Below are 25,266 nucleotides of genomic sequence, written 5' to 3'. Positions count from 1 at the left end.
TACGGTGCTTTTTCTGATGTTGATATATCATCTATTCAGCTACCCAGCAGTCTTCATGTCTAAGGGTGATCCTGGATTGGGCGCCAAGACTTCTAAAATGATGATTCTAGGGTATTAAAATAGCCATGCCATATACCAAGGTTGGAGTTGCTCAAGGTTTCATGGCAGCAATGTGGCAGGGAACATTCCCAATCCATTTGCATTTTGTTTGTTTGCTTGTTTTCTTATTGGTTACAAGGATTGGAACCTGGAGCTGAAGAATGTATTTTTGTCAGAGTTTGACCATTTCTTGTTGAGATTTAGACTTCAGATCAATATTCATTTCTGCATAGTTGAGGACCCATTAGGAAGGTCCATTTGCAAAGGACAACAGATTCCAGAGGATTTTGAAAGTTTTCCTAGCGTTTATCTGGGTTCTTCAAGGTCAGAATCTGGGTGAGGCTATCAAATAAAGAAAAATGACCCAGGCAGTTTTCATAATTGCTGCTGAGCATCCTTTGTCACTGTGCAGGTGCCCTTCAAAAATGTGGTAGGCAGTCACCTGAAGATAATGAAGTGAACTGGGAAACATCTGGAATGCAGGTGGAGGAAAACTTATCCTATATCTCACTGAATGCTAAGAAGAATTCATTATTGAACCTACTCTGTGGTAATGAAGAAGTAATTTTTCTCCTCCTAGATAACTTTGGGGAGAATTTGTCCAAGTTAGGTTTGACTTGAACAGCTGTGCAGTGTTTCCAATTTTACCTGGAGGCTATCTCCAAAAAGTGACACTGGAGGACTTTTGCTCAGTCCCATGGCATTTATATTTATTGGGTTTTGCAGTATTATATTCGATTCCCAGTTGTATTTGGCATACTATAAGGCTGCTGATTGAGGCCTTTCTGAAATCTGAAGTAGTATCATCAGTATGCTGACAGCATATAGGCCTCTTTCTTGCTTTTTATAAGTGCCAGGAAAAATAGTGGAAATGCTGACTCAGTGCTTGGAATGGATGAGAGAGAAAGAAAAACCCGAAGCTTCATCTGGAGATGACAGAAGTGCTGGGAATGGATGATGTGCCTGCCCAGGAGGGTTCTGAGACGGATTGCTTTTCTCCTAAAGGATCAAGTTTTAGTTGAGAGTGCATCTATATCCATTTTTGCCATTAGATACACAATTGTCCTCTATGGAGTGATGCACCTTATACCAATTTAGGATAGCTATTCTATAATAATCCAGGCCTTGGAACTATTCTGTAATGTGGTATTCATGAGGTTTCCTTGAAGATGGTCTTGAAACACCAATTAATAAACAATATTGCAGAAGACTGCTGCATTACAACCAGTTTAATACAACCTTTATTTGCTTTTAGGATCTGGTATTAACTTCTTAGGATTTTCATAGTTTGGGAGCACTATTACCTGAGAAATCTGTTAATTTTTATACCCCAAACTCAATTTTGGAGGCTTTGCTTTGAGTACTCTCCATAGCAAATCTTCAGTGTGATGGAGCCATTCCTCTGGAAAGATATTCTGCCTAAGATAAATACAACCTCACAAATACACTTGACCTTTTTTAAAGAATCCCTTAAAACCTGCCTCTTCCAGGCCTTGAGCTGTGGCGGGTAGGGGCTCCTTATAAAATGAATTGTTTATTGGATTCTATTTTCCCCTTTCTGGCTATTTCTATTTCAATCTTTTACACTGCTTTATGTATGCACCCAGAGTTGCAGAGTCAGGCAGTCTATAAATCAAATAAGTTAGACGGTTTTTCTGGAGAAGGCTCTAATGTTGGGAAAGGTGGAAAGAAAAGCAATGATCAGCAGTAAGGTGGATTGACTCAGTTAAAGTGGCAATGGATGCACCATTGGAAGACTTGAAGGATGAGGTTAGGGACAGACAGTCATGGAGAAAATCCACCTATGTTGTTGCTAAGAGTTGACACTGACTACATAGTATACAATTAATCAAAAGTAAGTAGGTAAATAAATGAATGCCTAAATAAATATCAAGTGGCTAGCTGAAAGCAGGTCTTGTCAGTGGTAAGCCTCCATACAGTATACCTGGAATTGACTTTATTATTTTTTCAGCATTTAAATTCTCCCAGACATTTTAATAAATCAAGATTAATTTTGTACTTGTATGCTCTTGCTGGTATTTCTATTGTTTTAATTTCCTTTAATTATCCTTTAACTATCAAGTTTTGTTGTGTATTTTAACTGTTGAGAACTGTATTGATTAATTTTAATGGATTGTAAACTGCTGAGGGAAAGCGTAGTTAGCATACATAATATATGTAATGTATGTAATAAATAATACTTGTTTCTTTTACAGATTCATATGATAGCTAACAATAAATTCTGGGTTACAAATAGTATTTGAAACATTTGAAACCCTACGAAATTAACAAACGGAAACTTAATTCAGATCACAAATTATGTTCAGACTTTGGGAAACATAAAAGACTTCACACTGCCTTGCAGCCCTAAACAAGCAGACAGTAGATGGCAGCAATTATGGTGCTAGTATCATTTTACATGGTATGAAATACAGCAGAAATCAAGACTCACAGGGATAAGGGGAATTTCTTTTCAGGAATTCTGTACCCAATATTTCCCACTGGGACACATTTGATTAAGACGCTCCCCTGCCACCCCTCCCACACACAATTGAATCCAGGCCTCTATTAAACCCAAGGCCATATAACTGACTCATCTATACAATATGTTACTTCACTGCTTACCTTGACTCCTCTTCCCTCCCTCTTAAATGTTATAAATATTAAGAGCACCAAATAAAGAAGTAATAATACCCTCTCAGATACACAAAGGACTTCTAGAGATCATTTTACTTCCCAATAGTATAAAAACAATGCATGACTAAAGTGTTAAGAAAAGAGAAATACTATATTAAAGATCAGCTTAAATGTAGAAAGAAAAGTAGTCAGAGGAGAAAAAGTATAGAAAGACCAACAAGCAAATATAATTCATAATGTAATAATATAATCACAGGAGCACTGTTTTAACTCTTCTCTCCTTACTTGAGTTTTTTGGTATGGATTTTTCCTTGTCTCAGAAGAATAATAAGATGTCCGATTTAGCCGCTGACCTGGATCCTGACAAACAAAGCCTTGGAGAGAGGAAGGGAGGAAGACTTGTCATATGAAGGGCATCTAATTCTGGATCAAATGCCCTGACACCATCAATGTACCACCTAGACTAGGGCTATCACAGATGCTTCCCAGGGCACTGCTTAATTATAGATATTGTTGAGTAATAGAAATTGGTCCCCTCTGCAGAAACTATGTCACTATTACATTTATATTATAACAAATAACATTTATTCTCCAAAGTTAAGCATGGATTTGTAAAAAAAAAAAAAAACTATTATGTTGAGCTGTGAAATACAAAAGAGAGAAACTAGATGTCATTGACACGAGAAACAAATGTGACTGACATCAGAATGCATATCTATGTAGATTTGAGGGACTGATATTTCTGAAGCTTGGGTGCTACTCCAAAATATATCTTTGTTGAGATTTAGTTCCCATTTTACAGATATTTTAACAGCAATCATGGTAAATTATGTTTTGTAATGTTATTACTGTAATGTTCAAAACTTAGTTAATCCAGAAAAAAAGCAGCCCCCGCATGTGCAGGAAATTGCTAGTAGGAAGAAGACAGTAAAATGATCCCACCTGCCACATATCCAAAACATTATGCAAATGTCAATCTTAAATATATAGAGAAACACAGGTATCATACCATTTATACTATGATTTTTCATGCTACAGAACTTAGTGCTGCCATACTTTGCACAAATACCACATGTGCCTGTCACTAATTATTTTATTTTACTTTTCAAAATGATTCCCAATACTACTACAAAGAATTTACCAGATTCACACAGATTTTAACATGGCCTGTCCAGTACTTTGTCTTAGAGCCTGGAAGGTAAACTATAAAGTGACTACTTTGTTCCTACTATACATTAAATAAAACTTATGTTGGTAGGGAAAGATCAGTTTAGCCCCAAACAAACTCCAGCTTATTGGGGCTAAAATGAAATTCTTAAGTACCTTAACTATGTACTTGCATAACACAATAGTTAAATATATGTAAATAGAGCTAACCTGACACATATGGAACATAATATAAACCATTAATTATTTCAAATCAGTTCTGGACTATACAATATATTGACTTTTAACACATTGTCACACAATGCAATATAATATTAAACAAGAATTGATGTAACACTCACCTACAAGTGTGAACATATCTGAAAGCATGCTAGCTTTAATTTTCAGATCCAAAGGAGCATCACTAACAGTATGGAACAAGAGAACAAATAAGACCACCTGATTAATCACTTTAATCTGCATCTTTGAGGAAAATTTAATCGATATGTACAAGGCCTATCATCCCACGAATGGAAAGTCCCATCCCTGAAACCACCAAAACAGAGATTTGGCCTCTATTTAAGCAGATTTTTCCATTTATTTAAACAGATAATATGATATAACAATAACAATAACAACAACAATAATAATACACACAACTTTATGAAAATCCTTCTCCCTTGACATTCTAGGCAGAGGTTAAAGAAATCTTAGATTTTCCCTTATCTAGTGTTCCAGTACAGTATCTAATATGCCACAGCCCACCTCCAGGCCTTGAGCCATTCAGAACTGGACCACAGAAATGGTGGGTGAGCACATGAGTGTGTGCTCCGTTTGCACGAACAGCAGGTGTGCATGCCCACTGTTCACGCAGAACTACCCCCTCTCCTCCCTCCCTCCCTCTGCTGGTCGACAAAGCCAAAAAGATTGGGCAATTCTGTTCTACTAGACTGAAAATGAGCATTTCCAAACTGGAAATACCTCTTATAATATCTGTGATAAGAACAACAGTGCTCTCTGAACAATTTTCTGTGAGTTCCTCCAAGATCCAGGGTATATTTTTCAATACTTTGGGTCTTTCCAGTTTCTTTTTTTTTTTTCTTTAAATTTTAAAAACAATTTTATTTACAAAATTAAAAACATACAAATTCAAAAATACAGAAACAATAATATGTGAATAACACATAATTCTTTACATCTGTTATCGAATTTGATAAGTCCTAATAATCAATATTGACTAGTATTAGTCACATCCTCATTCATTATCACATCCTAAGCACTAAATAATTCACAATATACTCTATTTATTTTCACATTGGTTTATAACTACTCTTCAATTACAAATACATTCATATTATTTAACTAGTAAACAAAGAAATATAATGACTAATAATAATAATAGTAACAGAGAAAAGAAGGTTTAAAACCTTTGTTTTTATACATTTGGTATGAACAGCTGAATATAAATTGTATCTTGGGTTCATCTACGTGTTTCCCCTTTTATTATCTACCCACTTATACCATTTATCCCATATCCGGTAGTAATCTGTATCCACCTTCCCACTGATTTTAAGCGTGAGCCTCTCCAATTGGGCACACTCATAAGTTTTCTGAATAGCAACATGTATCGGTGGTACATTTGGGTTCTTCCAATATTGTGCTAGTGAAATACGTGCTGCAGTTAATAAATGGATGGTCAGATATTTTACTTTAGAGGGGTAATCCCCTTTGATCATTCCCAACAAAAACAATTCCTGTTTTCACTCCAGCCCACACTATGATTTCTTCTATCCACAATTTTATTTTTAACCAATATTTCTTTATCTCAAGACAAGTCCACCATAAATGAAAATAGTTTCATTCACTTATTCTTGAATATTGAGACAACCAAAAATAGATTCATCACTAAAAAAAACATACAGGTGAAAAGTGAATTTTTAACACTCACTACACCCAGGACCAAATAAAGTCATAGATCCGATTGAGATTTATACCTTATAAACCTCCATTCACAAAGAAATTAAACATTAATGATCTTAGATAAAAGACTTTATTGAATGCTGCCTTTTCCCTCCTAGAAAAAAACAAACTTCACTTTTCTAAGTTAACAAATAGAAAAAGAAATAACATTTACGACAGGATACTATTTGTTGTTGTGAATCTACTCCCTTTCCTCCTTTAAAAAAATCATTTTTTTTTTCTTCATCATTTGACTGAAACAACACTCAGTGTTTTGTTTATTCAACCAGAAATGGTAGGAAAATAATCTTATCCAAGCCTGCCTCCCCACTCACCCACAATCAACAGATGGATTACTGAGAAAGGGCTAAAATAATATGAACACTGTAGCTATCCTTAAACATTGACCTCTACCTACCCAACTATTTCAGTTCAGCTCTTACCATTTTAGCCAAAAGGAGATATGGCAGGTAATAGAAGTGTACGCAACACTGAATTTGAAGCAGCTGTTTCACATCAAAACATATTCTCCCAGACATGCTAGTAGTATTCAGAGAAAAAAAAACCAGCCCTGTTTCAACCCAAGAATGTTTCTTTTCTTTTTTTTAATAAAGTTTTATTTGGGTTTTCACACATACAAAATACAAGTAAAACTTCTTTTTTGAAAATAGCATGGTCCAGGGTTGAACTTCTTTATACAGACACAAAACTCAATTTCATGCTCCTTTTTGTATTCTATTCCATATCTTATGCTATTTTACATTTTCTATATAGTTTTTCCCCTCTTTTGATTTTCTCGATTTTAATTTGATTATCTCATCTCAATTCAAATCATTATATTTATACTTTTGTCTGTTCTGTTTCAATTTCATATTATCTTTTCTCATTAAACAAGTTTTCTCCTGTAGTTACTAATTGGAGTATGACACCTTTATATCTTTTAATTACATCCATTCAACTCTTATTTAAACTTCAATATATACCTTATGACCTTCAATATAAGACATTATACATAACTTCCAATCGAATTCTGCTTGGTACATTCTTATAATACACACTATATTCTTTTAAAAAAAAGATTGTAAATATATGTAATTATAAACCCTCATTCCGTTCCAGTTCAGTTCTATCATTAATAATCATTAAAATCTTAACATCTTTAACACTTCTTTTCAATTAAATATCATACTTTCTTAAAAACACATATAATCTCAATAATTAATTTTTCCCTTATTTCTCTTCACGTTTTATAAATCATTAAATATACCTTTTATTACATTTATTTATTGACAAGCATTCCATTGAATTACGATAGCTATTTTATCAGACATTTTAATCATACATTGTTTCATATTTTCTAAAATTATTTCTGTTTCTAATATAACTATACTATCTTATGTACCTTTGCAGAATCCCTTTTTCCATTAAATTTTCACACATTATCTCTAAATAGGCCCTGTTTCTCTGTATTTTGTTTCTGTCCTTTATGACTTCCTTTCTTTCTTCCCTCTCATCTTCTCCCTCCCCTTTTTACCCCCTTGTCTCTCTATTTCTAATTCTCTCTTCTGCATTTCCCTCTTCTGTTGCTTTCTGATTTTATACTTATTTTTCACTCTATTTTTGGGGGGAGTTGTTTTTCCCAATCTTAAACTTTCCATTCTCTTTCCACCCTTTCCTTTTTTCCCCCCATCTAAGTTTACTTGTTCATTAAAGATGGCTTCTTCTTTGTCGCAATCTTCTTGTTCTGCAGGCATTTCTTGTTGTTTCTCATAATTCCAAATCTCCATTTCTAAAAACTGAAATACGAAGCCAAAAGAACCTCTCCCTTCTTGTGCATCTTCTTTATACTTTTTAAGTTCCATTTTCAGTTTTTCTAAAAGTGGAGCCATTTTAAACAGTTTTAAATAACCACCCGATTGATTTTAGTCATTCAAAACAATAACCAAGAATCCAGAAATCATCAAGTAATCCAGATAGTCCCGAGTTATATCTTCTTATTTCTTTTTTGACTTTCTCTTCCTAGGGTTTTTGTTGCGATATTTCAGTTAGAATGTATCTTTTGGAAGTCTTGTTGAGATTTTGCTATAAGTTCTTTTTTAATTCCAGGCAGTCTCCTCCCTTCCAGATCCTACCCTTTTATTCTTCCTCTCTCCTTTCCTGTTTTCAAAAGCTTTTAATTATCCAGAAATCTTTATTATCCCTTTGACTTTTTATTTTCAGCATTAAATGCCTATTGATGTCAAAGTGGATTTTTTTTCCAATTTCTTACTTAAGTCTCTTAGCTGTCAGTATAGGAAAAGGAGAAAAAAAACAAAATATTTTCCCTTTTCTCTCTCCTTCGCAGCTTAAAAATCTTCTTAGGAAACAATGTTATTGTTTTTTAATAGTTTCAATTCCAGGGCACCTTATTTGTTGCTTTTGCTGTTCGACCTGGTCAACCAAAACTTTCTCCTCTTATCTTCCTCCTGCACATTCTTTTCTGGTCGAGTTCTTCTTTGTGGTGGCCATTTCTGACCACCACTGCAACCGCCTTCGGGAAAGGGAGTAATGGCCAGCTGGGGAGGAGAGATGCGGCTCTCCTCAACCCTGCAGGCAGTCTCCCTCCTCTTCACCACCTCTACGGGGTGGCTTAGCCCCGAAGCCAGTCGGCTCGGGGCGCTCCAGCGGCGAGCACAGATCAAAGCCTCGCAGAGACGAGGTTTCGGTCTGTCGCTGAAGAAGCTCAAACCGGAACCCCCAACCTAAGAATGTTTCTGATAAGGTCAGAACAACCATTTCAACCTCAATCCCGGACATTTTAAATTCAGAAAATTTTGTACATCTCTAATAGGTATGATAGTATCTCCTTATAACCTGTAGTTCAGAGACCAAAAACAAAATTTAAAGACATTCCTCCTTGCAAACATAAACTCGCTTCTATGTCTGATGCATAAAGCAAGGGAGTGGGTATTACAGGCTAAATTACATCCATAAATTATATCCCTCAACTTGAGAAATTAAAAAAAAATCAACAGTATAGTCAGTTTGCAAATTGGTACTGCTCTTCATTCAAATAGTGATCCGCTTAAAAAACATCAAGAATATTTACTGCCCACAAAGGAAGCAATTTCAGAAGAAAATTACTTAGGGAATAATCATTTCATCCTATCTTCTACAACAGTTCCCTTACCAGGCCAGGGAAGGGGACAGATTCACCTCCAGCAGCCAAGGCTTGAGAGTAGAATCAATGAGAACATCAAAACCATAAAGCTCTGAAACAAAGCATAAAATGTATCAAATGATAGCATAACAGCATTTCTAAACAAGGCTAAAACATGGATTTATATGATCATTTTACCCTATGAACAATGTGACAAGGTTTGCTGACTTTCAAGATTTGCAACTGTTATTACTTCAATTCTAATTGAATTTCTAATTTGTCTCATGGTTTGAAATCAACACCCTGATAAGTATTTTTTTAATTGATTCTTACCTCTTTGTGGATCCCCTCTTTGTGGATCATTAATAATGTTTTTAAAACTTTACTTATGTTGATACTGGCACTGGTTTACATTTAGGTGATGTTTCTGCACATAAGTGTATATATACATTTGCTCTAAAAAGTCTTGTTACTTTACTCAAATAGAGTTTTTGTGTTTTAAAAGTGCTTCTGTTGTACATGAACGTGCAGTACATTTGTCCTGTTTCCATGACAGATATAAGACCCAATTTTCTCACTATACATATTAAACAAATTATACTAGAAACTTCACTAAATACAGTTAAGGAACCTCCTAGTACTGTATATCAAAATATTTTCTAGAGGAAAAATAATAAAATTAAAGTTTATTCTTTTCCAAAGTAAATAAATATTTGAAAGTGTGTATTTTTTCAACAGGAATACTCAGGTCACTCAAGTTTTATTGAAACGAAAACAGCCATTAGATTTTACTTCTTAGACAATATCTTGGCAGCTGTTGCCATGGATTAACAGACATCATTCCAACCAAGCGGGAAAAATGAAGTAATCAGACCACACAAACAAAATTTATGTCTGTATTACCAAGCCACCACATGTCAGAAATGACTACTCTGCAGTGCACACCCTTTCAAAATGTAAGTTAAATCTAAACTCTATGTATATTATCAAGTGAAACGGGAGAATTCTCAGTAAAAGATTAAGTAGCAAGAATAAATACAAAAATAAATAAGAAAACAAATTGTCCATAAGCAAGGAACAAGGAAATACAAAAATTAAGCCTGTGATGTGAAAGGTTTAGCCAGTTCATCACACAGTTGTTTCAATCTTTAACTTATTTGTTTTTTTAAATAATAGTTTAAAAAAAAAACTAAGATACAACTGGTCACACATACTTCTGGAAAGGGTGCAAGTAAATGGATCAAAAGAGATGTCTCTAATATATGTGTTGAGTTAAGAGTGAAAATGAAGCAGAAAAGTTCTAGGATGCAATTCACTATCATTCCTAGCCTTACAATCTCTCTCCCTTCACCCCCAATCCCAATCTGTAGTCATTTCGCTACCAGTGTAGTACAGCCATGGCAAAGGTTTCCCATTCCCATTACAAACTGGACATAGGGGCATCTCCTCTATTGCTTATCAGTAATAGATTTCATAATGTCAACCTTTCCACTATCCCTCCTTTGTAATAGGATCAGAGAAACAAATTGTTTTAAAAAGGTCAGTTATCTGGGATGGATCTATGACAATTCGCTGCGGCTAACTCTCTGCGGGACAACTCGACACGGCCAACTCGCAACGGGACAACTCACTGCAGGACAAGAGTTACACTAATATCAAAGAAATGGTGGAATAGATTCATTAAAGAAGGGATGCAAAAACAGGGACAAAATGAAATGTGAATGACAAAAATTAAAAAAAAACACATTTATTTTAAATAATTAAATTGAATTGTTAAACTGCTCTGCAGCGAGTTGTCCCACAGTGAGTTGGCCCTGGCAAGTTATCCCATGAGGAGTTGGCCATGATGAGCTGTCCACTGTGAATTGGCCCTGGTGAGCTGACCATGGTGAATTGACCGCAACAAGTTGGCCACGGCGTATTGTCCCATTCCAATCTGGGATATATCTCTCAGCAAGCTGTGCCAGGTTGGGCAGCTCATAGTGCAAATTGTGCAGAGAAAATTGTATAAAATGAAGAATTGGATTTAGTTAGATGTTCTCCTAGGTTTCCAAATATCTATTTCATCTTTATAGACTTTTTTTTTCAGTTTAATGTAAGTTAAGAAGTTAGTAAAAGGCAGCTCCTCCTCCTAGATTTTTATATTCAGAAATAATTAATGAAAGTCTCTTTCCCAATAGTAAGACAGTTAGATATTTTGGTTGGCTCTAGTAATCTCATATATAGAAAAGCAGAGTAAAAGAAATAAATATGAAGTTTTCATTATATTCGTACACCAATATTGAAGTCTGAATTTGAGAGTATTCAGAGAAGGAAAGCATAATCTCATAATCCTTTCATTATTTTAAATAGACTTAATCTAAGTGCTAACACCAAATATTAAGTAAAAAGACTAAAAACAATATGGTACAATTTGATCCTTCAGTCACATTATTTATAAATGGAGAATCAGAATGGAGAAAAAGTATAGAGAAGAAATGGGTTTCAATTAAACTTCCCAAAGTCCTCAATGGCACATTTCCTTATCTCTCAAAAACATTTTAACATTCTATTCCTGATCTTCTAGAAGAAAAGGGCCATACTATAAACTGGGAATTCACAACTTTGGGTGATACATCTGGAATTTTGAACGTACATTACTTTTATCATCATAAAATCACAGATCCGATACAAATCACTGAGGAAAATAATCCAATTATCAGAAGCTACACTGGTAGAATATCATTTCCAACATCATTTCTAATCTCACAAGATACTCTCCTCTAATTCGTCTTCTTCTTGTTGTTGTTTTTTCTGAGAAGATAGATACATTTGAAAGAGGAGCTTCAGATCCCTGCCATTTTAAATTCTAAAAATATTTCTGAGACCTAAATCAGGTACAGAGGCATTTTGAAGTACCAATTATGTTTGAGGATGATGCTTTCCTACATTCTAATTTCTGAATTTTTAACTGAAAATTTAAAAAGTGAAAATGAATAAAATTAATTTAAATATGCAAGGTGTCTGACAGGCACCAAGAAAAGTATGGGTGTGAATATTGGTACCCACAAGAAAACTGAGGTCCCTAGTACCATGTTAAGGACCCAGGAGGGAAAAGTTTTAAAGTGCTTTGACAGATTCCTTCTTAAAGGTTTCCCATTAAAAGATACTCAAAATACAGTCTTCATCACTGAGGTTGAATCTCTTAACACATTCTTATCTGCCCAGGTAGGCCTTTTTTTTGCCCTTTCACTAATATTTCTCTTTAGTCCAGCCGTAAGACAAATAGAAAGGAAGATGCTGTACAGCTTTCTGCCAAAGCCCTGAATTACAGAATCTAGCGAAACATACTATTCCTAAACCACAGGCAGATAGCTGTGTAATCATTCAGTTCTTGTGCATGGAGAAACAAGTGAATCCAAATCTCTAGAGTTTTGGGGGGAAAGAAAAACAGAGAGAAAACAAGCCAAGGCAACCAATGCACACATATAGAATTCCAAATAAAGTTAATATAATGGGCTTAGCTAAACAAATTACTTATTACCTCCTTGAATAAGATCTTGGATTTCAGCAAACGTTCAGGGATTATGGCAAGGAGTACAACTGAAATTAGATTGTCTAGTTTTCTACTTGGATGTTGATAGGCAGGTGCTCCTTTTTCAGTCCTCCTCACCTCACTCTCTTTTTCCTTGGAATAATGTTTAGCATGGAATGTGTAGGATAATTGAAAGCCAGGCTTTTTGGAAAAAGCCAAAATTAGGCTTCTGCAGAAGAAGAATACTTTTTATCTCTGATTTCCTGAGTTTAGTCAAATAAATGCTAATTTCCATATATTCTCTCAGCATGAGTTCAAATACCAAAACTTTGTAGAATCTATTGCAACATACTAGAAATGACATGATTTGTCATGAGGTATACTATTTAAAAGTCAAATTGATTCTCGAATTTCTCTGCAAATGAGAGCTAAAAATGATTAATTGCTTCAATAACCTTCCTAGTGATTTTGAGAATGTTTAAGGGGAAACAATACATTGGATTATTTCATTTACTCTTATAGCTGGAGAGGGGTCTAGGACAACTCACCATGGCCAATGTGCCACAGGACATTTAGCACGGCCAATTTACCGCAGGACAACTTATGGCGGGACAATTCAATGCTGTATTAATTGTTTCATTCAGTTACTTTTATTATTGGTGACCATGTTTTCATCAAAATTATTTTAACTCTTTTATTTCTGGATTGACTATTATTATTATTATTATTATTATTATTATTATTATTATTATTATTATTATTATTATTATTAGGCATGGTTCCAATGAAATTAATGTAACTTTTGTATTTTGTTGAATTGTCCTTCAGTGAGTTGTCTCACAGCGAGTTGGCCATGGTAAGTTGGCAATGCAATGAGTGATCCCATTCTGCTGAACAGGGAGAGAGAGAGAGAGAGAGAGGGAGTGAGGGAGCTTCAATGGTGTGATCATGGTACAAATTTGTAAGCCTACCAATCAGTGAAACACAGGCAGAATTAATTACTATTCCAAAATCATTTGTTAAAAAGCAAACAAGCCACAAGACCATTCATTCTACAGAATAACCAATAACATATTATGGTAGTAGCACAGTTCTCAAGTTAACCTGTCATGTGCTCTTTCAATTTGGTTAACAAATAATGACAATGAGATTAAAAAACTAAGTCAGTACTACAAAATCCTTCATATTTATGGCCTTACTTACCCTAGAAAATTATCTAGCCTACTCAAACACCTCATCACTTTTATTAAAGCTTGGCCTTGCAATATAGCACTCTAATATAATTAATCCCATTCCAGATGTTTCCTTCAATGAATGCAGAGAAGTGTAAGTGTAGTCATAAAAAATAACTTGAAAAATGTATTCTGATCCTTCTCACCTTCCCTGTTATCCCCTGGGAAGGGTTTTGTACCGCTTCAAAGCTTTGGTATGTGTTATAACAGGGAGGGGGATTTCTATGCCCACCCAGAAGCAGACTCCCAAAGTCAAAACAATGAAACCTTTAATAGCTTGAACCGGAATATATCAGTCTCCTTCTTTATGTCCCTCCTTTGAATCACCTATGTAATGGTCTGCATGGAGTGCTGAAAGCTCCCACTTTCCCTCATTTAACTCATGGATGACTCTGTAACTCTCTGAATTTGTATTAATGGTGATAAGCTAGCTACATTTTTCCAGTATTTTATATATGTACTGTATATAAAAGCATGTTTTCATATGCCAGACAGTATTTATTACAAATACTAAATGGATTTATCCTATGTGAAGCTGGTTTATCTTGACTTCCTCTGCTTGTCACAGGAAAAGAAAGTAACCAGTTTTGTCTATTTTTCTCAAAAGTGGGCCCCTTTCCATTCAGTGCAGATGCTATTCAGGCTTTACATCAGAACACCAAGCAATGGCATTTTCCAGACTATCTGCCAGATTACTGCTTGATCAGGAAGCATACATAATGCCTACAGTCTCTAGAGAGCTTAGCACTGGACCACCTAAGTCTACAATGTAATTCTAACTCCCAATCTCAAACTGGAAAATGGGGGAAACTGTCCGGTGAAAACTGAAAAATGCAGTATTAAAATAAATTGGCATAAATACCAATACCGATTATCATAATGCAGATTATGCGTTGCTTTTTCTTTCTCCCAAAATGTGAGAATTTGCTATGGACTTCCATAGTAAAGGAGTAACAATTAGTTTGGATTCCACGCCATTGAGAAGTAAGACTAAATAAATGCAACACTGCTCATAAATATCATAACATTTTACTCCTATATATAGAAACGTTGAATACAACTGGTCTTAGTGTTCAGTTTCTGCTGACAGGACTTTGATCAAGGTAGTGGATTCCTCCCACAGTCTAAAAGCATGTCTATGCAAGTTATAAGTAAAAGTAGCACAAACAAAATGCATTTTTATCAGCTCAGGAAGGATTGCATGATTACCAGTAGTCCAAAGAGAAAGAAGCAGCTGAGTGTGTGCAAACAATAAAAGACAGTAACAGAGAAGAACTAAATAATACTTTAGAATACCTGTGACTGAATAAATATTTTGCATGTATATCATAAAGTTTTAAACAAAATCTTAAAGATCCTTTGGAAAACAAATCTGGAAACATTTATAGTTCTCCTTGTCATGCAAAAAATTAAAAGTATTTTTTAAAACCTTTGAAAAGCTATATACCAAAAGTCAACCAGAAATCCCACTATCATGGTTCTGTATATTCGTTTCATACCATACAAGTGTGGAATTTGACGTGGGGTATAGTCATCAACAACAAGAGGATTTCGGCATGTATTTTTAAAACCAACAAGTTCATAGAGTTCTATGAAAAGAGAATTAAAAGCACACAGGCAATCCCTGAGGTAATCCTCAGAAGCCAACAGAGACATTCTAAAAGATCACCAGAGGTCAGAAGATAAAGAATCAGTTCATGCTTATAATTTTCCACTCCTCCTAATGACAAGCACAAACAAAATGAAGCAATGTAAAAAACTGCTGCATCATATATTGGTGAATAGCATGTTCAAGAGCCACTTTGGCTCTTTTATTTAGTTATTTGGCTGGAAAATGTGTTTTTTTTTTATTTTTTCTAAATATACATGTATTCATATTGTATTTTAACATGTATATTTTGCACGTATATTTTATTGGCCACCCAGAGTCTCATTGGTAAGTGGGTGACCATATAGATAGCTATAACTTAAAAAATGAAAAAGTGTGAGATTGCAGACTTTAATTTTTAGATTATATGGTTTTAAGTAGATGTTATGGTATGTCATTGTTTTCTAATCTGGTCTCTAATTGTGCAGGACTTCTCCTCTCACAATCATTCAAACTGAAAAAGATTATCATATGTATAGTATTTCTTTGGAAAATATACATCAACTCTATAAAGCTTGTGCAAATTATATAAAAAATTCATATACTGGTAGCAGTTATAGAAGCTAATGTTTAGCAAGCTATTCAGCAATTCACATATACAGAGATATGCCATTGAACCAAAACATTTGAAACATTCTAGATAATCAGTTATGTCAGCACAAGCAAGCCAGTTAGGCTAATGGTCTCCATGTTCTATAGTATGAATAAGCTGGTTTATCAACCAGACTAATCATTGGCTTCCCAATGTGCTAGGACTCTGGTGGTCTTCTACATGCTGCTAATAATACAGTGGTTAGAATGCAGTATTGCAGACTAACTCTGCATTACCACTGCCAGGAGTTCATTCCTGGTTCACTCAGCTTTCCACCTTCCAAGGTGGGTAAAATGAGGACCCAGATTGTTGGGGGCAATATGCTGACTCCGTAAACTGCTTAGAGTAGGCTGTAAAGCACTATGAAGTGGTATATAAGTGTTATTGCTATTCTGGTTCTGAGAATTCATGTGACCTCACAAAGGTTTCTCATTCCTGTTTTCTCAAACCATGAGATTTATTCCACTGTTCTCTTTAAGATTCCGAACAAGCTTCTGTTGCTTAATTTATCTCCCTTTCAATCCTGAGCTCCTAGCTAATTTTTCTCATACACATTTTTTTTGCATTGGAAAACAAAAGCTCACGTTCTAATTAAAAATCGCATCAGCTATTGCAAGAGATATGCAGCTTTCTACTCTAGAGATGTAATTAACAAATTGATAATAGGATCCAACAGCCAAACAAATACCTTTAATAGCCTTGACCCAGTCTCTAGTCCTTCTCATACTAAACCCTATTTCCTCACAGATATGTTTCTACCCAGTCTACTATCCCTAGTAGGTATATTGAATATAACTGATATTACAGCATTATTAATGTAGTGCTATCAAGGTCCTCAATTATAAAATATCTTGAGATGCCAGTTATTCTACTAGGCCTGGCCAGCTTTAACATTAATTTTTGATAAGACCAAGGTCATAAAAAGTTTTTAGTCTGCATTTTCTAATTTTGCCACTTCCATCCTGTACTTGTATATAGAGCTGAAGGAAATAGGAGGTGACTGCCAAAGGAAAATCTTTAGGGCAGGTACTAGAAAGCAAGTGAAGGCACTCACTGGTACTAACCATTGTTTCTTGGAGTCATTCCCATCTTGCTTGCCAGAGAGGTCTTAATTCTTTGCCAACATGTATCTCTTATATCAAAGTTCTGCTGAATGTAAGCTCTATCGCCACTATGTGGTACAATCAAGAAAAATACAAGCTTAAAAACCCCCAACCCTCACCAATATGAGCATACACACAGGCACACACATATTAATAGAAATAAAGACTACATCATATAAATGCTCTGAACATATCCCCAGTCAACCAATTTCATTTGTCAACCAATTATTTGTCTGGGGGGAAACCCCATATCAACTCCCTTTTTATGGTCGATCAAAAATCTGAGGATTATCAAGAAATATTTTATATGCCCATTTAATGGAATTGTAAGAAGAGCCTACCTCCTCCTATATAGTTATGTATGTATTTGAAAAAAGGACCCTGCCCACACCAAATTAGGCTTATATAAATTGTTATTCTGAGAACAAAACCTCATAAACTGTGCAAGTTACCATCCAATAATCTTTTGTTAAGTACAGCTAAGATTCTGACTAAAATTTTGGCATTATTGCAAAAGGTATTACCATCAATCATCCTGCACAAACTGGTTTTATGAAAGGGCATCAGGCCACTGAAAACATTAGATTATTTGTACTGTAGATATCTTAACAGGCAGTGGAGGAAGTAAACATTTAAAAATATTACACTGATGTTCAGTTATATTCCTAAAGTTTGGAACTTGTCTATTTATCAAGAGTACCCTGGACAGGGACAGTGAAAGGGCCAGAAGTGGCCCCATGTCTGGATTAGACAATATACTTCTATGTTCTCAAGGTTTACTTTCTTGTTTAGAAAATGGAGTTGCATTAATTTATACAAAGACACAACTATTACATTCTATTTAGAAAATAAGAAAAATTCCATGTTTTTTTTTCTTTCTCCTTTTGCAATGGTTAGTTCTATTTAGATTTTATATAGTTTTGTTTAACTTGTATTTAAAGTTTTTTTTAATTACCACTAGTAGTTTTAAGAATATTGACAACTATTATTTAAAAATAATAATTACAATTCCAAAATCCTTTTAAAAACCTCAGACCTTTCCTCTCATGAGCTGTAACTAAAGTTCATTTAGTCCTTTTTCCATTACAAGGACTAGTATTTCAGAACATTTATGAATTACAAATTTAGGGAATATTTCCATTCATAGCTTCTCAACTACATAAGTGGTTAAATACAGCCAGACAGTAACAAGGTCCAGATGCTTCATGAAGTTTAACAGAGAGGACTACACGTATTTTATTCCATACCATGAACTTTTATATTCCTGTTAAGATTCAGGCAAACTCCTTAGTCTTAGGGACTAATACTCCAAAGGTTCTTTTGCATGTGGTGTTAGAAACAATTTATCCTGGGTCAAAATGTAAAATGTTTCATACACTATGAAGTATATTAAAGAAATGTTTCCAAACCAGCTAAACAACCAAACATATGGAAAGATTACATAAATGAGGCCAGGATTTACGTTTTTAAACCTGATTAAATTGTTTGCTCCTGTGAGCATGAAAATTAAGAAGGGACACCATGTTACAATCTGTCTCACATCTTTATTACACAAAAATTGTATTGTATTTTGAATATTGTGTAATTGTTCAGTTTCCTTTTTTTAAAACAAATTTTATACAGGAGAAAATATTGATAGATGGAACTTAAAACTATCGGAATGGGTAATCTTATGAAGAAGCATCTAAACATTGACACGTTATCTTTCAAACCACTTCCGTTCCAAATTATTCACTGCAACAAAAACTCTAACTTCAGAATACAAACAAATGCTCCTTTATGAAATGTATAATATACAAGATACAATGCTACAGAAGCTGCAATAGTTACTAGTTGATTCAATTTTCCAAATGATTAAATAATTCGTGGACAGTAGCCAAAGCTGAAAACAGCTTTTTCTATCAAAAACAGTGTGCTTGATTGTAAACAAAAGAAGAGTTAGCCTGCTTTCCATCTTCTAGGAATGCATGGTTATTTAGTACAGTAAGAGAGACAGAACACTAAATTTATCCTTAATAAAATCCAGCCAGACATTCTGGTTTTATGTTTTACATTTGTACAGTATAGCTGAACTTGACCAAGTGCCTGTTTGCAGGCATATCGTACTATCAGGTCTTGTCCCAATCTCTTACTACATTTCTGAAATGAATTGTATGGACAAAGGCAGCCTCCTTAACACCGTTCAGTTTCAACTTCAGGGGCATCTAAAGATTTCATAGTTTCCAAGAAGCCATCTTGCTTCCAATACCAGCTCTGGACAGGTTATATAAAGGCTTGTTTTAGCTCAAAATGCCCACCAGTAGAGAAACATCTCCCAATCTACCCCCCCTCCACACACACACACCTAACAAATATATCAAAAGAAGGCAAGTCCTACTGGATGGGTATCCCCAAATGCAGTATCCTAGCAGGTACAGCTAGTCCTCAATTTACAACAATTCATTTAGTAACCATTCAAAGTTACACTGGCACCGAAAAAAGTGACTTATGACCATTTTCAAAGTTATGGCCTTAGAAGCATCCCCATGATCATGTGATAAAAATTCAGGTGCTGGGCAATTGGTTCATACTTGTTAGGAATATAAGTCACCTAACAGGTATTTGGGTTAGAAATATATAAACCAGGACAAACATTTTAGTACTATGTCTTTAAGAGATTGCAAAAACTGCAATTGGGTGTGGTTTTTCAAACAGCCATAAGATGGAGCCAGAAACCTGGATTGTCTTAGCCTTAGTCTCAGAAGAGAGTGAATCTCTGTTTCCTTCTGTTGAAAGTATTGCCGTTGCTCCATTTCTTCTAATTGACTGATATTACTGGATTTGATGTACCGTATTTGCCGGCGTATAAGACGACTGGGCGTATAAGACGAGCCCCCAACATTTCCACTCAAAATATAGAGTTTGTTATATACTCGCCGTATAAGACGACCCCCCACTTGGAGGCATGTTTTTCAGGGCAAAAAGTCATACGCCGCAAATACGGTTAAGTTGTAACACTTGGGGTATTCTGGATATAATTCTTGATTGACACCCCGCCCCTTTCCCCCAAACTTACAAAGCCACCAAAATGCTTTAGAGAGGCAGCTTCGCCTTTCTCAGGCTGGCACTCAATTCCTCTCCCTTTCTTTGTGACACCGTTGAGCGATCTGCTTTTTCAGGGGAAAATAAATAAATAAAAATAAAACTGGACGAAAAACAGTCGAGTTGTTTCTTAATATCTTTCCACCTCCCCAACCAATTTGTCTCCAAGGGTGCACCACACTGATTGCGACATTAATTATTTCAGAGAGAGAGGGTGGGGGAAGAAATCTTTGCTTCCTACTGTGGCTTTTTCCTGCGCATCGTTTTTCCCTTGGCTTTGTGGTTGTTACTTCTTACAGGGAGGGATAATGAAATACCCACGCTGGGAGAAAGCGGAAAGGATGTCTATTTTCCTGCTCACTAACTTTCCAGAAAGCGTCGAGTTCCTACCCGAGGCTTGCCAAAAGTCCAGTTCATTCATTTGCTACCTTTCTCCAATGAGATCCAGATCTGTTTCCACAACGCGCTTAGGATCTTATCTTATTATCTTATTATTATCTTATTAGCCTTGCTCGGTCCGTCCAAGAGAGAAGAAGGCAGACGGTTTTGCACTCAGGAGAAAGGAAAAGAGCCTCTCGCTCACGCTGACACTGCCCCCTCCACCCCAGCAACGCTTAGGAAAAGAGTTACACAAGCATCCTTTCCAGAAGTGAATGGGGGAGGATTCGAGCAAAGGCTGAAACCGGGAAAACTTCCCAAAGAAAATCGCACGAGCAGCATCCCATTCCTGGGAGAAAAACAAAAAAACAAAAACACGAACTCTTCCCGAAGCACAAAAGCAAGGATGGCGCTTTCTCAGCTTTGAGCTGCGTCGCTGCTCCCCACCCTCCACTCGTCCCCACGTGCGGCGAAGTTTCTGCCACTGGGGGTGGGGGTGGAGGGGATGGAAGGAGGTGAGGGATGGGGGCAAAGCCTGGAGCCTGCCTGTCCGCTCGCACGAGCGGAGTGGGTGAGTGGGTGGGTGGGGGAGGAGGAGGAGGAAGAGACTCCGGCTGGGCTTGAAGGGGCTTCGCAAGTTGCGGAGCTCCGCCCCCGTCGCTCTTGCACCGAGTGACAACGTATTTGCTGGCGTATAAGACGACCTTTGTTATATACTCGCCGTATAAGACGACCCCCCCACTTGGAGGCATGTTTTTCAGGGCAAAAAAGTCGTCTTATACGCCGGCAAATACGGTAAGTTTGTTACTGAACTGTTTTTGACACTGGACTTTGTTATTGAATTATCCCTGGATTGAAAGAACTGACTGATTTACCTGTGAATGATTTTGGACTGCTTATCTTGAACTTTGCTTAAACTTTCTGGAAGTAAAAACCTACGTTTACTGTACAGTGTATCTGTGTACTGTGTGTGTATTATTCAAACACTACTCTCTATACGTCTCCCTGTATGCGCTCATTCTCCTAAAGGGGAATTACCTCAACAATACTTATGACTTTTCTGTATTCCGAGGGCATGTGATCCCCTTTTGCAACCTTCTGACAAACAAAGTCAATGGGGAAGCCAGATTCACTTACTAACTTATCACCTGCAGTGATTCACTTAACAACTATAGCAAGAAAGGTCATTAAATGGGGCAAAACTCATTTAACAAATGTTTCACTTAACAACTGAAATTTTGAGCTCAGTTGTGGTCATATGTCGAGGACTACCTGTGTACAATTCTCACAAGTACAATTCTTAACAGTCTTCCCATTCCAGTTCAGAATCAGAGAGGAAAGGCAATGATTTGTTCCGGCTCTATGAGGAAACAAATTTTAAGCATCTTCTCAGTATTGGAGCTGGAATGGTAAGAAGGGTGATGTGCATTCCCTGAAGTTCTTGGGATAGGAAAAAAGCATCAGGATCATCATTTTCACCACAGACTATATGAATGATAATTGTTAGGGATACAACACCCTAGCAGAACGTGCAACGGCAGTCTAGCAGACAGAGAGTGTGTGTGAGATAAAGCGTTGTTGTAGCTTTACACTCAGTAAGACAGATACACTGTGCAGTTAAATAGTTTTTATTCCAGCAAGAGTTATAGCATAGTCAAAGCAGTCCATATGTCATACACTAAGTTCAGACAGTCCGAGGGTTATTCAGTTTGCAAAGTCCAGTGTAGAAAATAGGTCATTCAACTCACAATCAGTCCAGTGATGTATATCTTTTGCAGTCAGAGATATGAAGCAAAATCAAACCTTCTTTTCTTCTCTCAGCAAACGCACGCAGTAATCACCATCAATCCTTCTCTGTCAGCATTCCAGTAAAGCCGGCGAACAGTGAGCTCTCTTGCTCCCTCTTATGGTGATTTACCTTACAGTTTAAAGTGACACACACATTTAAACTAACTAACATATATTATATTTAGCCAAACTAAGTTAGGTAACCAATGTTATCCCTAACAATAATTATCATAACAATAATGATCAAGGCTGTCCAATATTGATACACTATTGTAAAGAGACAATCCAAAAAAAAAACCATTATCAATTCCATTTAGCAGACCTAGGGAAGGGTTGTTGACTCTGAAGTGCATCTCTGCTCTGCAAGTTCCAGAATGGTGGCAAGGCAGAGATGAGTTTTCACTGAGGTGGTGCCAATTCTGTGGAATGATATCCCCTCGGTGATACAAACTGATTGTATTATATTGTGTACCAATACATTCCCTGAACGTGACAAACAACAGAAAATGTAAAAATAAAGATGATTTACCAAAGCAAACACCACGGTGTGGGATGAAGGCTTTACAGGCTGCTGCAATAGCCAATTCAGCTGAAATTACTGTCTTAATTATCAGTTCCTCCACGCTGGCCATCAAAGCTAAGATAAAAATGGGTCAGAAAACAAAAGCAATGTTAATATTTTAATAGTGAAAACAAAATTTAGCTTCAGATGCAAAATGATGTCCCCTGATCTTTACAACCACACAACATTTAATCCTTTTATTAGATGAGTTTGGCATATACAGCATGTGTTTTGGTGACATTTGTCTGACTTTTCCATCTTGTTTACACCTTTTATTGTACTTATTTACCTTATTCCATTTGTAGTTCAGTTTTTGTACTGTAAGCTGACTAAAATTGGTTTGAATCAGGTGGTATCAAAATCAAAACAACTAAACAAATTTGGAACTCTTTTTATTGATTTGAAATATTTTGTACATCTTAAATAATTTTTATTTAAAAGATTCTGAAATGATTTATAGAAATAAAATGTTGGTTTTATCAAATGTTTAAAGAAGGCATGATAACATGTTCACCTTCTAGTTTATTCCAAAAGTCTCTTCATGAAAAATGTTCCACAAACTCCTTTTTCTAACTGTCAAATAGATTTTGCTTTATTTTTTGCTACACCATGTCCATCAATTAGAGATCCTGCATACTGTAAGCTGTTAAAGGAAAGTGTGATCCAGAAGACTGCCAGGAGAAAATTTTCTATGACCGTCTTTGTAGCACACTATAGAGGAAGGAAAAATTGAGTGCTTCGATCTATTTGGGATTTTGTGCTCTATCAGTTGGAGAAAATTGTCAAAGGGGGAAATATAGGAGACTTCCACTTTTCAGTAAGAATCGGAATATCTTTGAAAACATGCCTATAAAAATTGATGTCATAATCAGAAGCAAACTTATGGTCCCCATATAAAAAGTATTTCTTGCTATTCCTGAATTATCTACATTCAGAAACTCTCGTGGATATACTGAAGGTCCTCCAAGGGTTATCTTTGGTTTAAGATCAAATACCCATCCTTCAGTCTTATGACATTCTTGCCCACATAGATATCACAGAAACTGAATCTTCAATGTTCTCTTTCATACATTTCCATTTCATATGAGTTCACAAGCATGTTTAAAAAGTTTCATCTTAATAAACTGGTCTCAAGTAGACATAGAGTTAATTCCATACTTAGATGTGCCAATGAAAGTCATATTGATAAAGATTTTTTTAAAGATAATGAACAAGGACATATTTTACCAGATAAGTCTTCTGTCACCTCTGATAACACTAAATGCTGCAAACTAATTATTTCAAAGACAGGTTGAAATTTCAATTGTCAATTAATCATGCTATCAGTAGGCCAATCAAATGTGAAGAACATAAGATCTCCTACAGAATATAAAATTCTTGAATGAAAGGCATTCACTAAATAAGTCACTGTTCAAAGGAAAGTGTTATTACAGAAGACAATTACAGTTCCAAAGAGAAACACACAGCAAAGAAAAATAAGAACATATCAAAAAGACATATTCAGAGAAAAATAAGATAAGAGATTATCGTCCAGAAGAAGTACAGTAGTGAAAGTAGAGAAAAGGAACAGTTTCAGCATATTAGATAATTAAATATACTATCATAATATTTATGAAGAATAGCCAGTTTGGTACAATAGTTAAGGTACCAGGGTAGAAACCGGGAGATTATAAATTCTAGTCCCCTTAGGTACAAAAGCCAACTGGGTGACTTTGAGCAAGTCACTCTCAGCCTTAGGATGCAAGCAATGGCAAATTTATATTTTTAATATAAATAGAAAGAGCAACATACTTCTGAAAATGTTACTAAGAAAACTGTAGAGACTAGGTGCCAAGGATCAACACTGACTCAAAAGGACAAAAAATAAAAATGAAAAGGTATTCTAAAGATGATTCAAGGAAACACTAATAGATATCTGCTTACCAGTGGTATCTTTTCCTTCTTGTTTCAGGTATCTCAGCATTGCACTCATACTCCATTTATTTCCATAGTCCTCTACTTCAGGATCATCACAACTAAAACATAAGAAATACCTTTTATCCTGACCAACCATGATGGAATGCTACCTCCAAACCAAATTCTGCTTGGTTAATTCATATTTTCATGTATTGTTTGATTGCACTTAATAATTGCTTTAAAACACTTTTGTTTTAACATAATACAAAAGAATTAAATAAATACAGAAACAGACATTTATTTCCAATTCAAGCTCAAGAAATCTAAGTACCTGACATAGTCACCACTCTTCTTGTTGACACTATAATTTGTAAGATGCATGAATTGGTTTTTAATATTCTTTGATCCCTGGTCATATCTCACAGTTGCAAACCTACAAGACAAAAATGGACATAACAATCTTTAATCAAAATAAAACTGACCAATTTTTTC

At 35.6% G+C, this 25,266-nt stretch overlaps 1 protein-coding gene across 34 annotated transcripts in view; it reads right to left on the bottom strand.

The window, feature by feature from the left end:
• Positions 1-25,266, bottom strand: part of TTLL5 (tubulin tyrosine ligase like 5) — a 145,994-nt gene that overhangs the window by 100,388 nt on the left and 20,340 nt on the right. For all 34 annotated transcript variants that reach the window (XM_087951933.1, XM_087951929.1, XM_026664392.2 and 31 more), the window contains 6 exons: positions 25,106-25,207; positions 24,802-24,893; positions 22,846-22,953; positions 9,011-9,092; positions 4,245-4,306; positions 3,022-3,110 (listed from right to left, as the gene is read on the bottom strand). In XM_087951933.1, coding sequence (XP_087808059.1) covers positions 3,022-3,110; positions 4,245-4,306; positions 9,011-9,092; positions 22,846-22,953; positions 24,802-24,893; positions 25,106-25,207 — 535 coding nt within the window. The remainder of the gene's footprint in view (positions 1-3,021; positions 3,111-4,244; positions 4,307-9,010; positions 9,093-22,845; positions 22,954-24,801; positions 24,894-25,105; positions 25,208-25,266) is intronic.

This window comes from Notechis scutatus, chromosome 1, assembly GCF_049901735.1.
Source record: "Notechis scutatus isolate UNSWTSFEM ecotype Mainland chromosome 1, rNotScu1.2, whole genome shotgun sequence".
Lineage (NCBI taxonomy): Eukaryota > Metazoa > Chordata > Lepidosauria > Squamata > Elapidae > Notechis > Notechis scutatus.
Note: the sequence above shows the minus strand (reverse complement) of the source record. Positions and strands in the feature narration are given on the sequence as shown.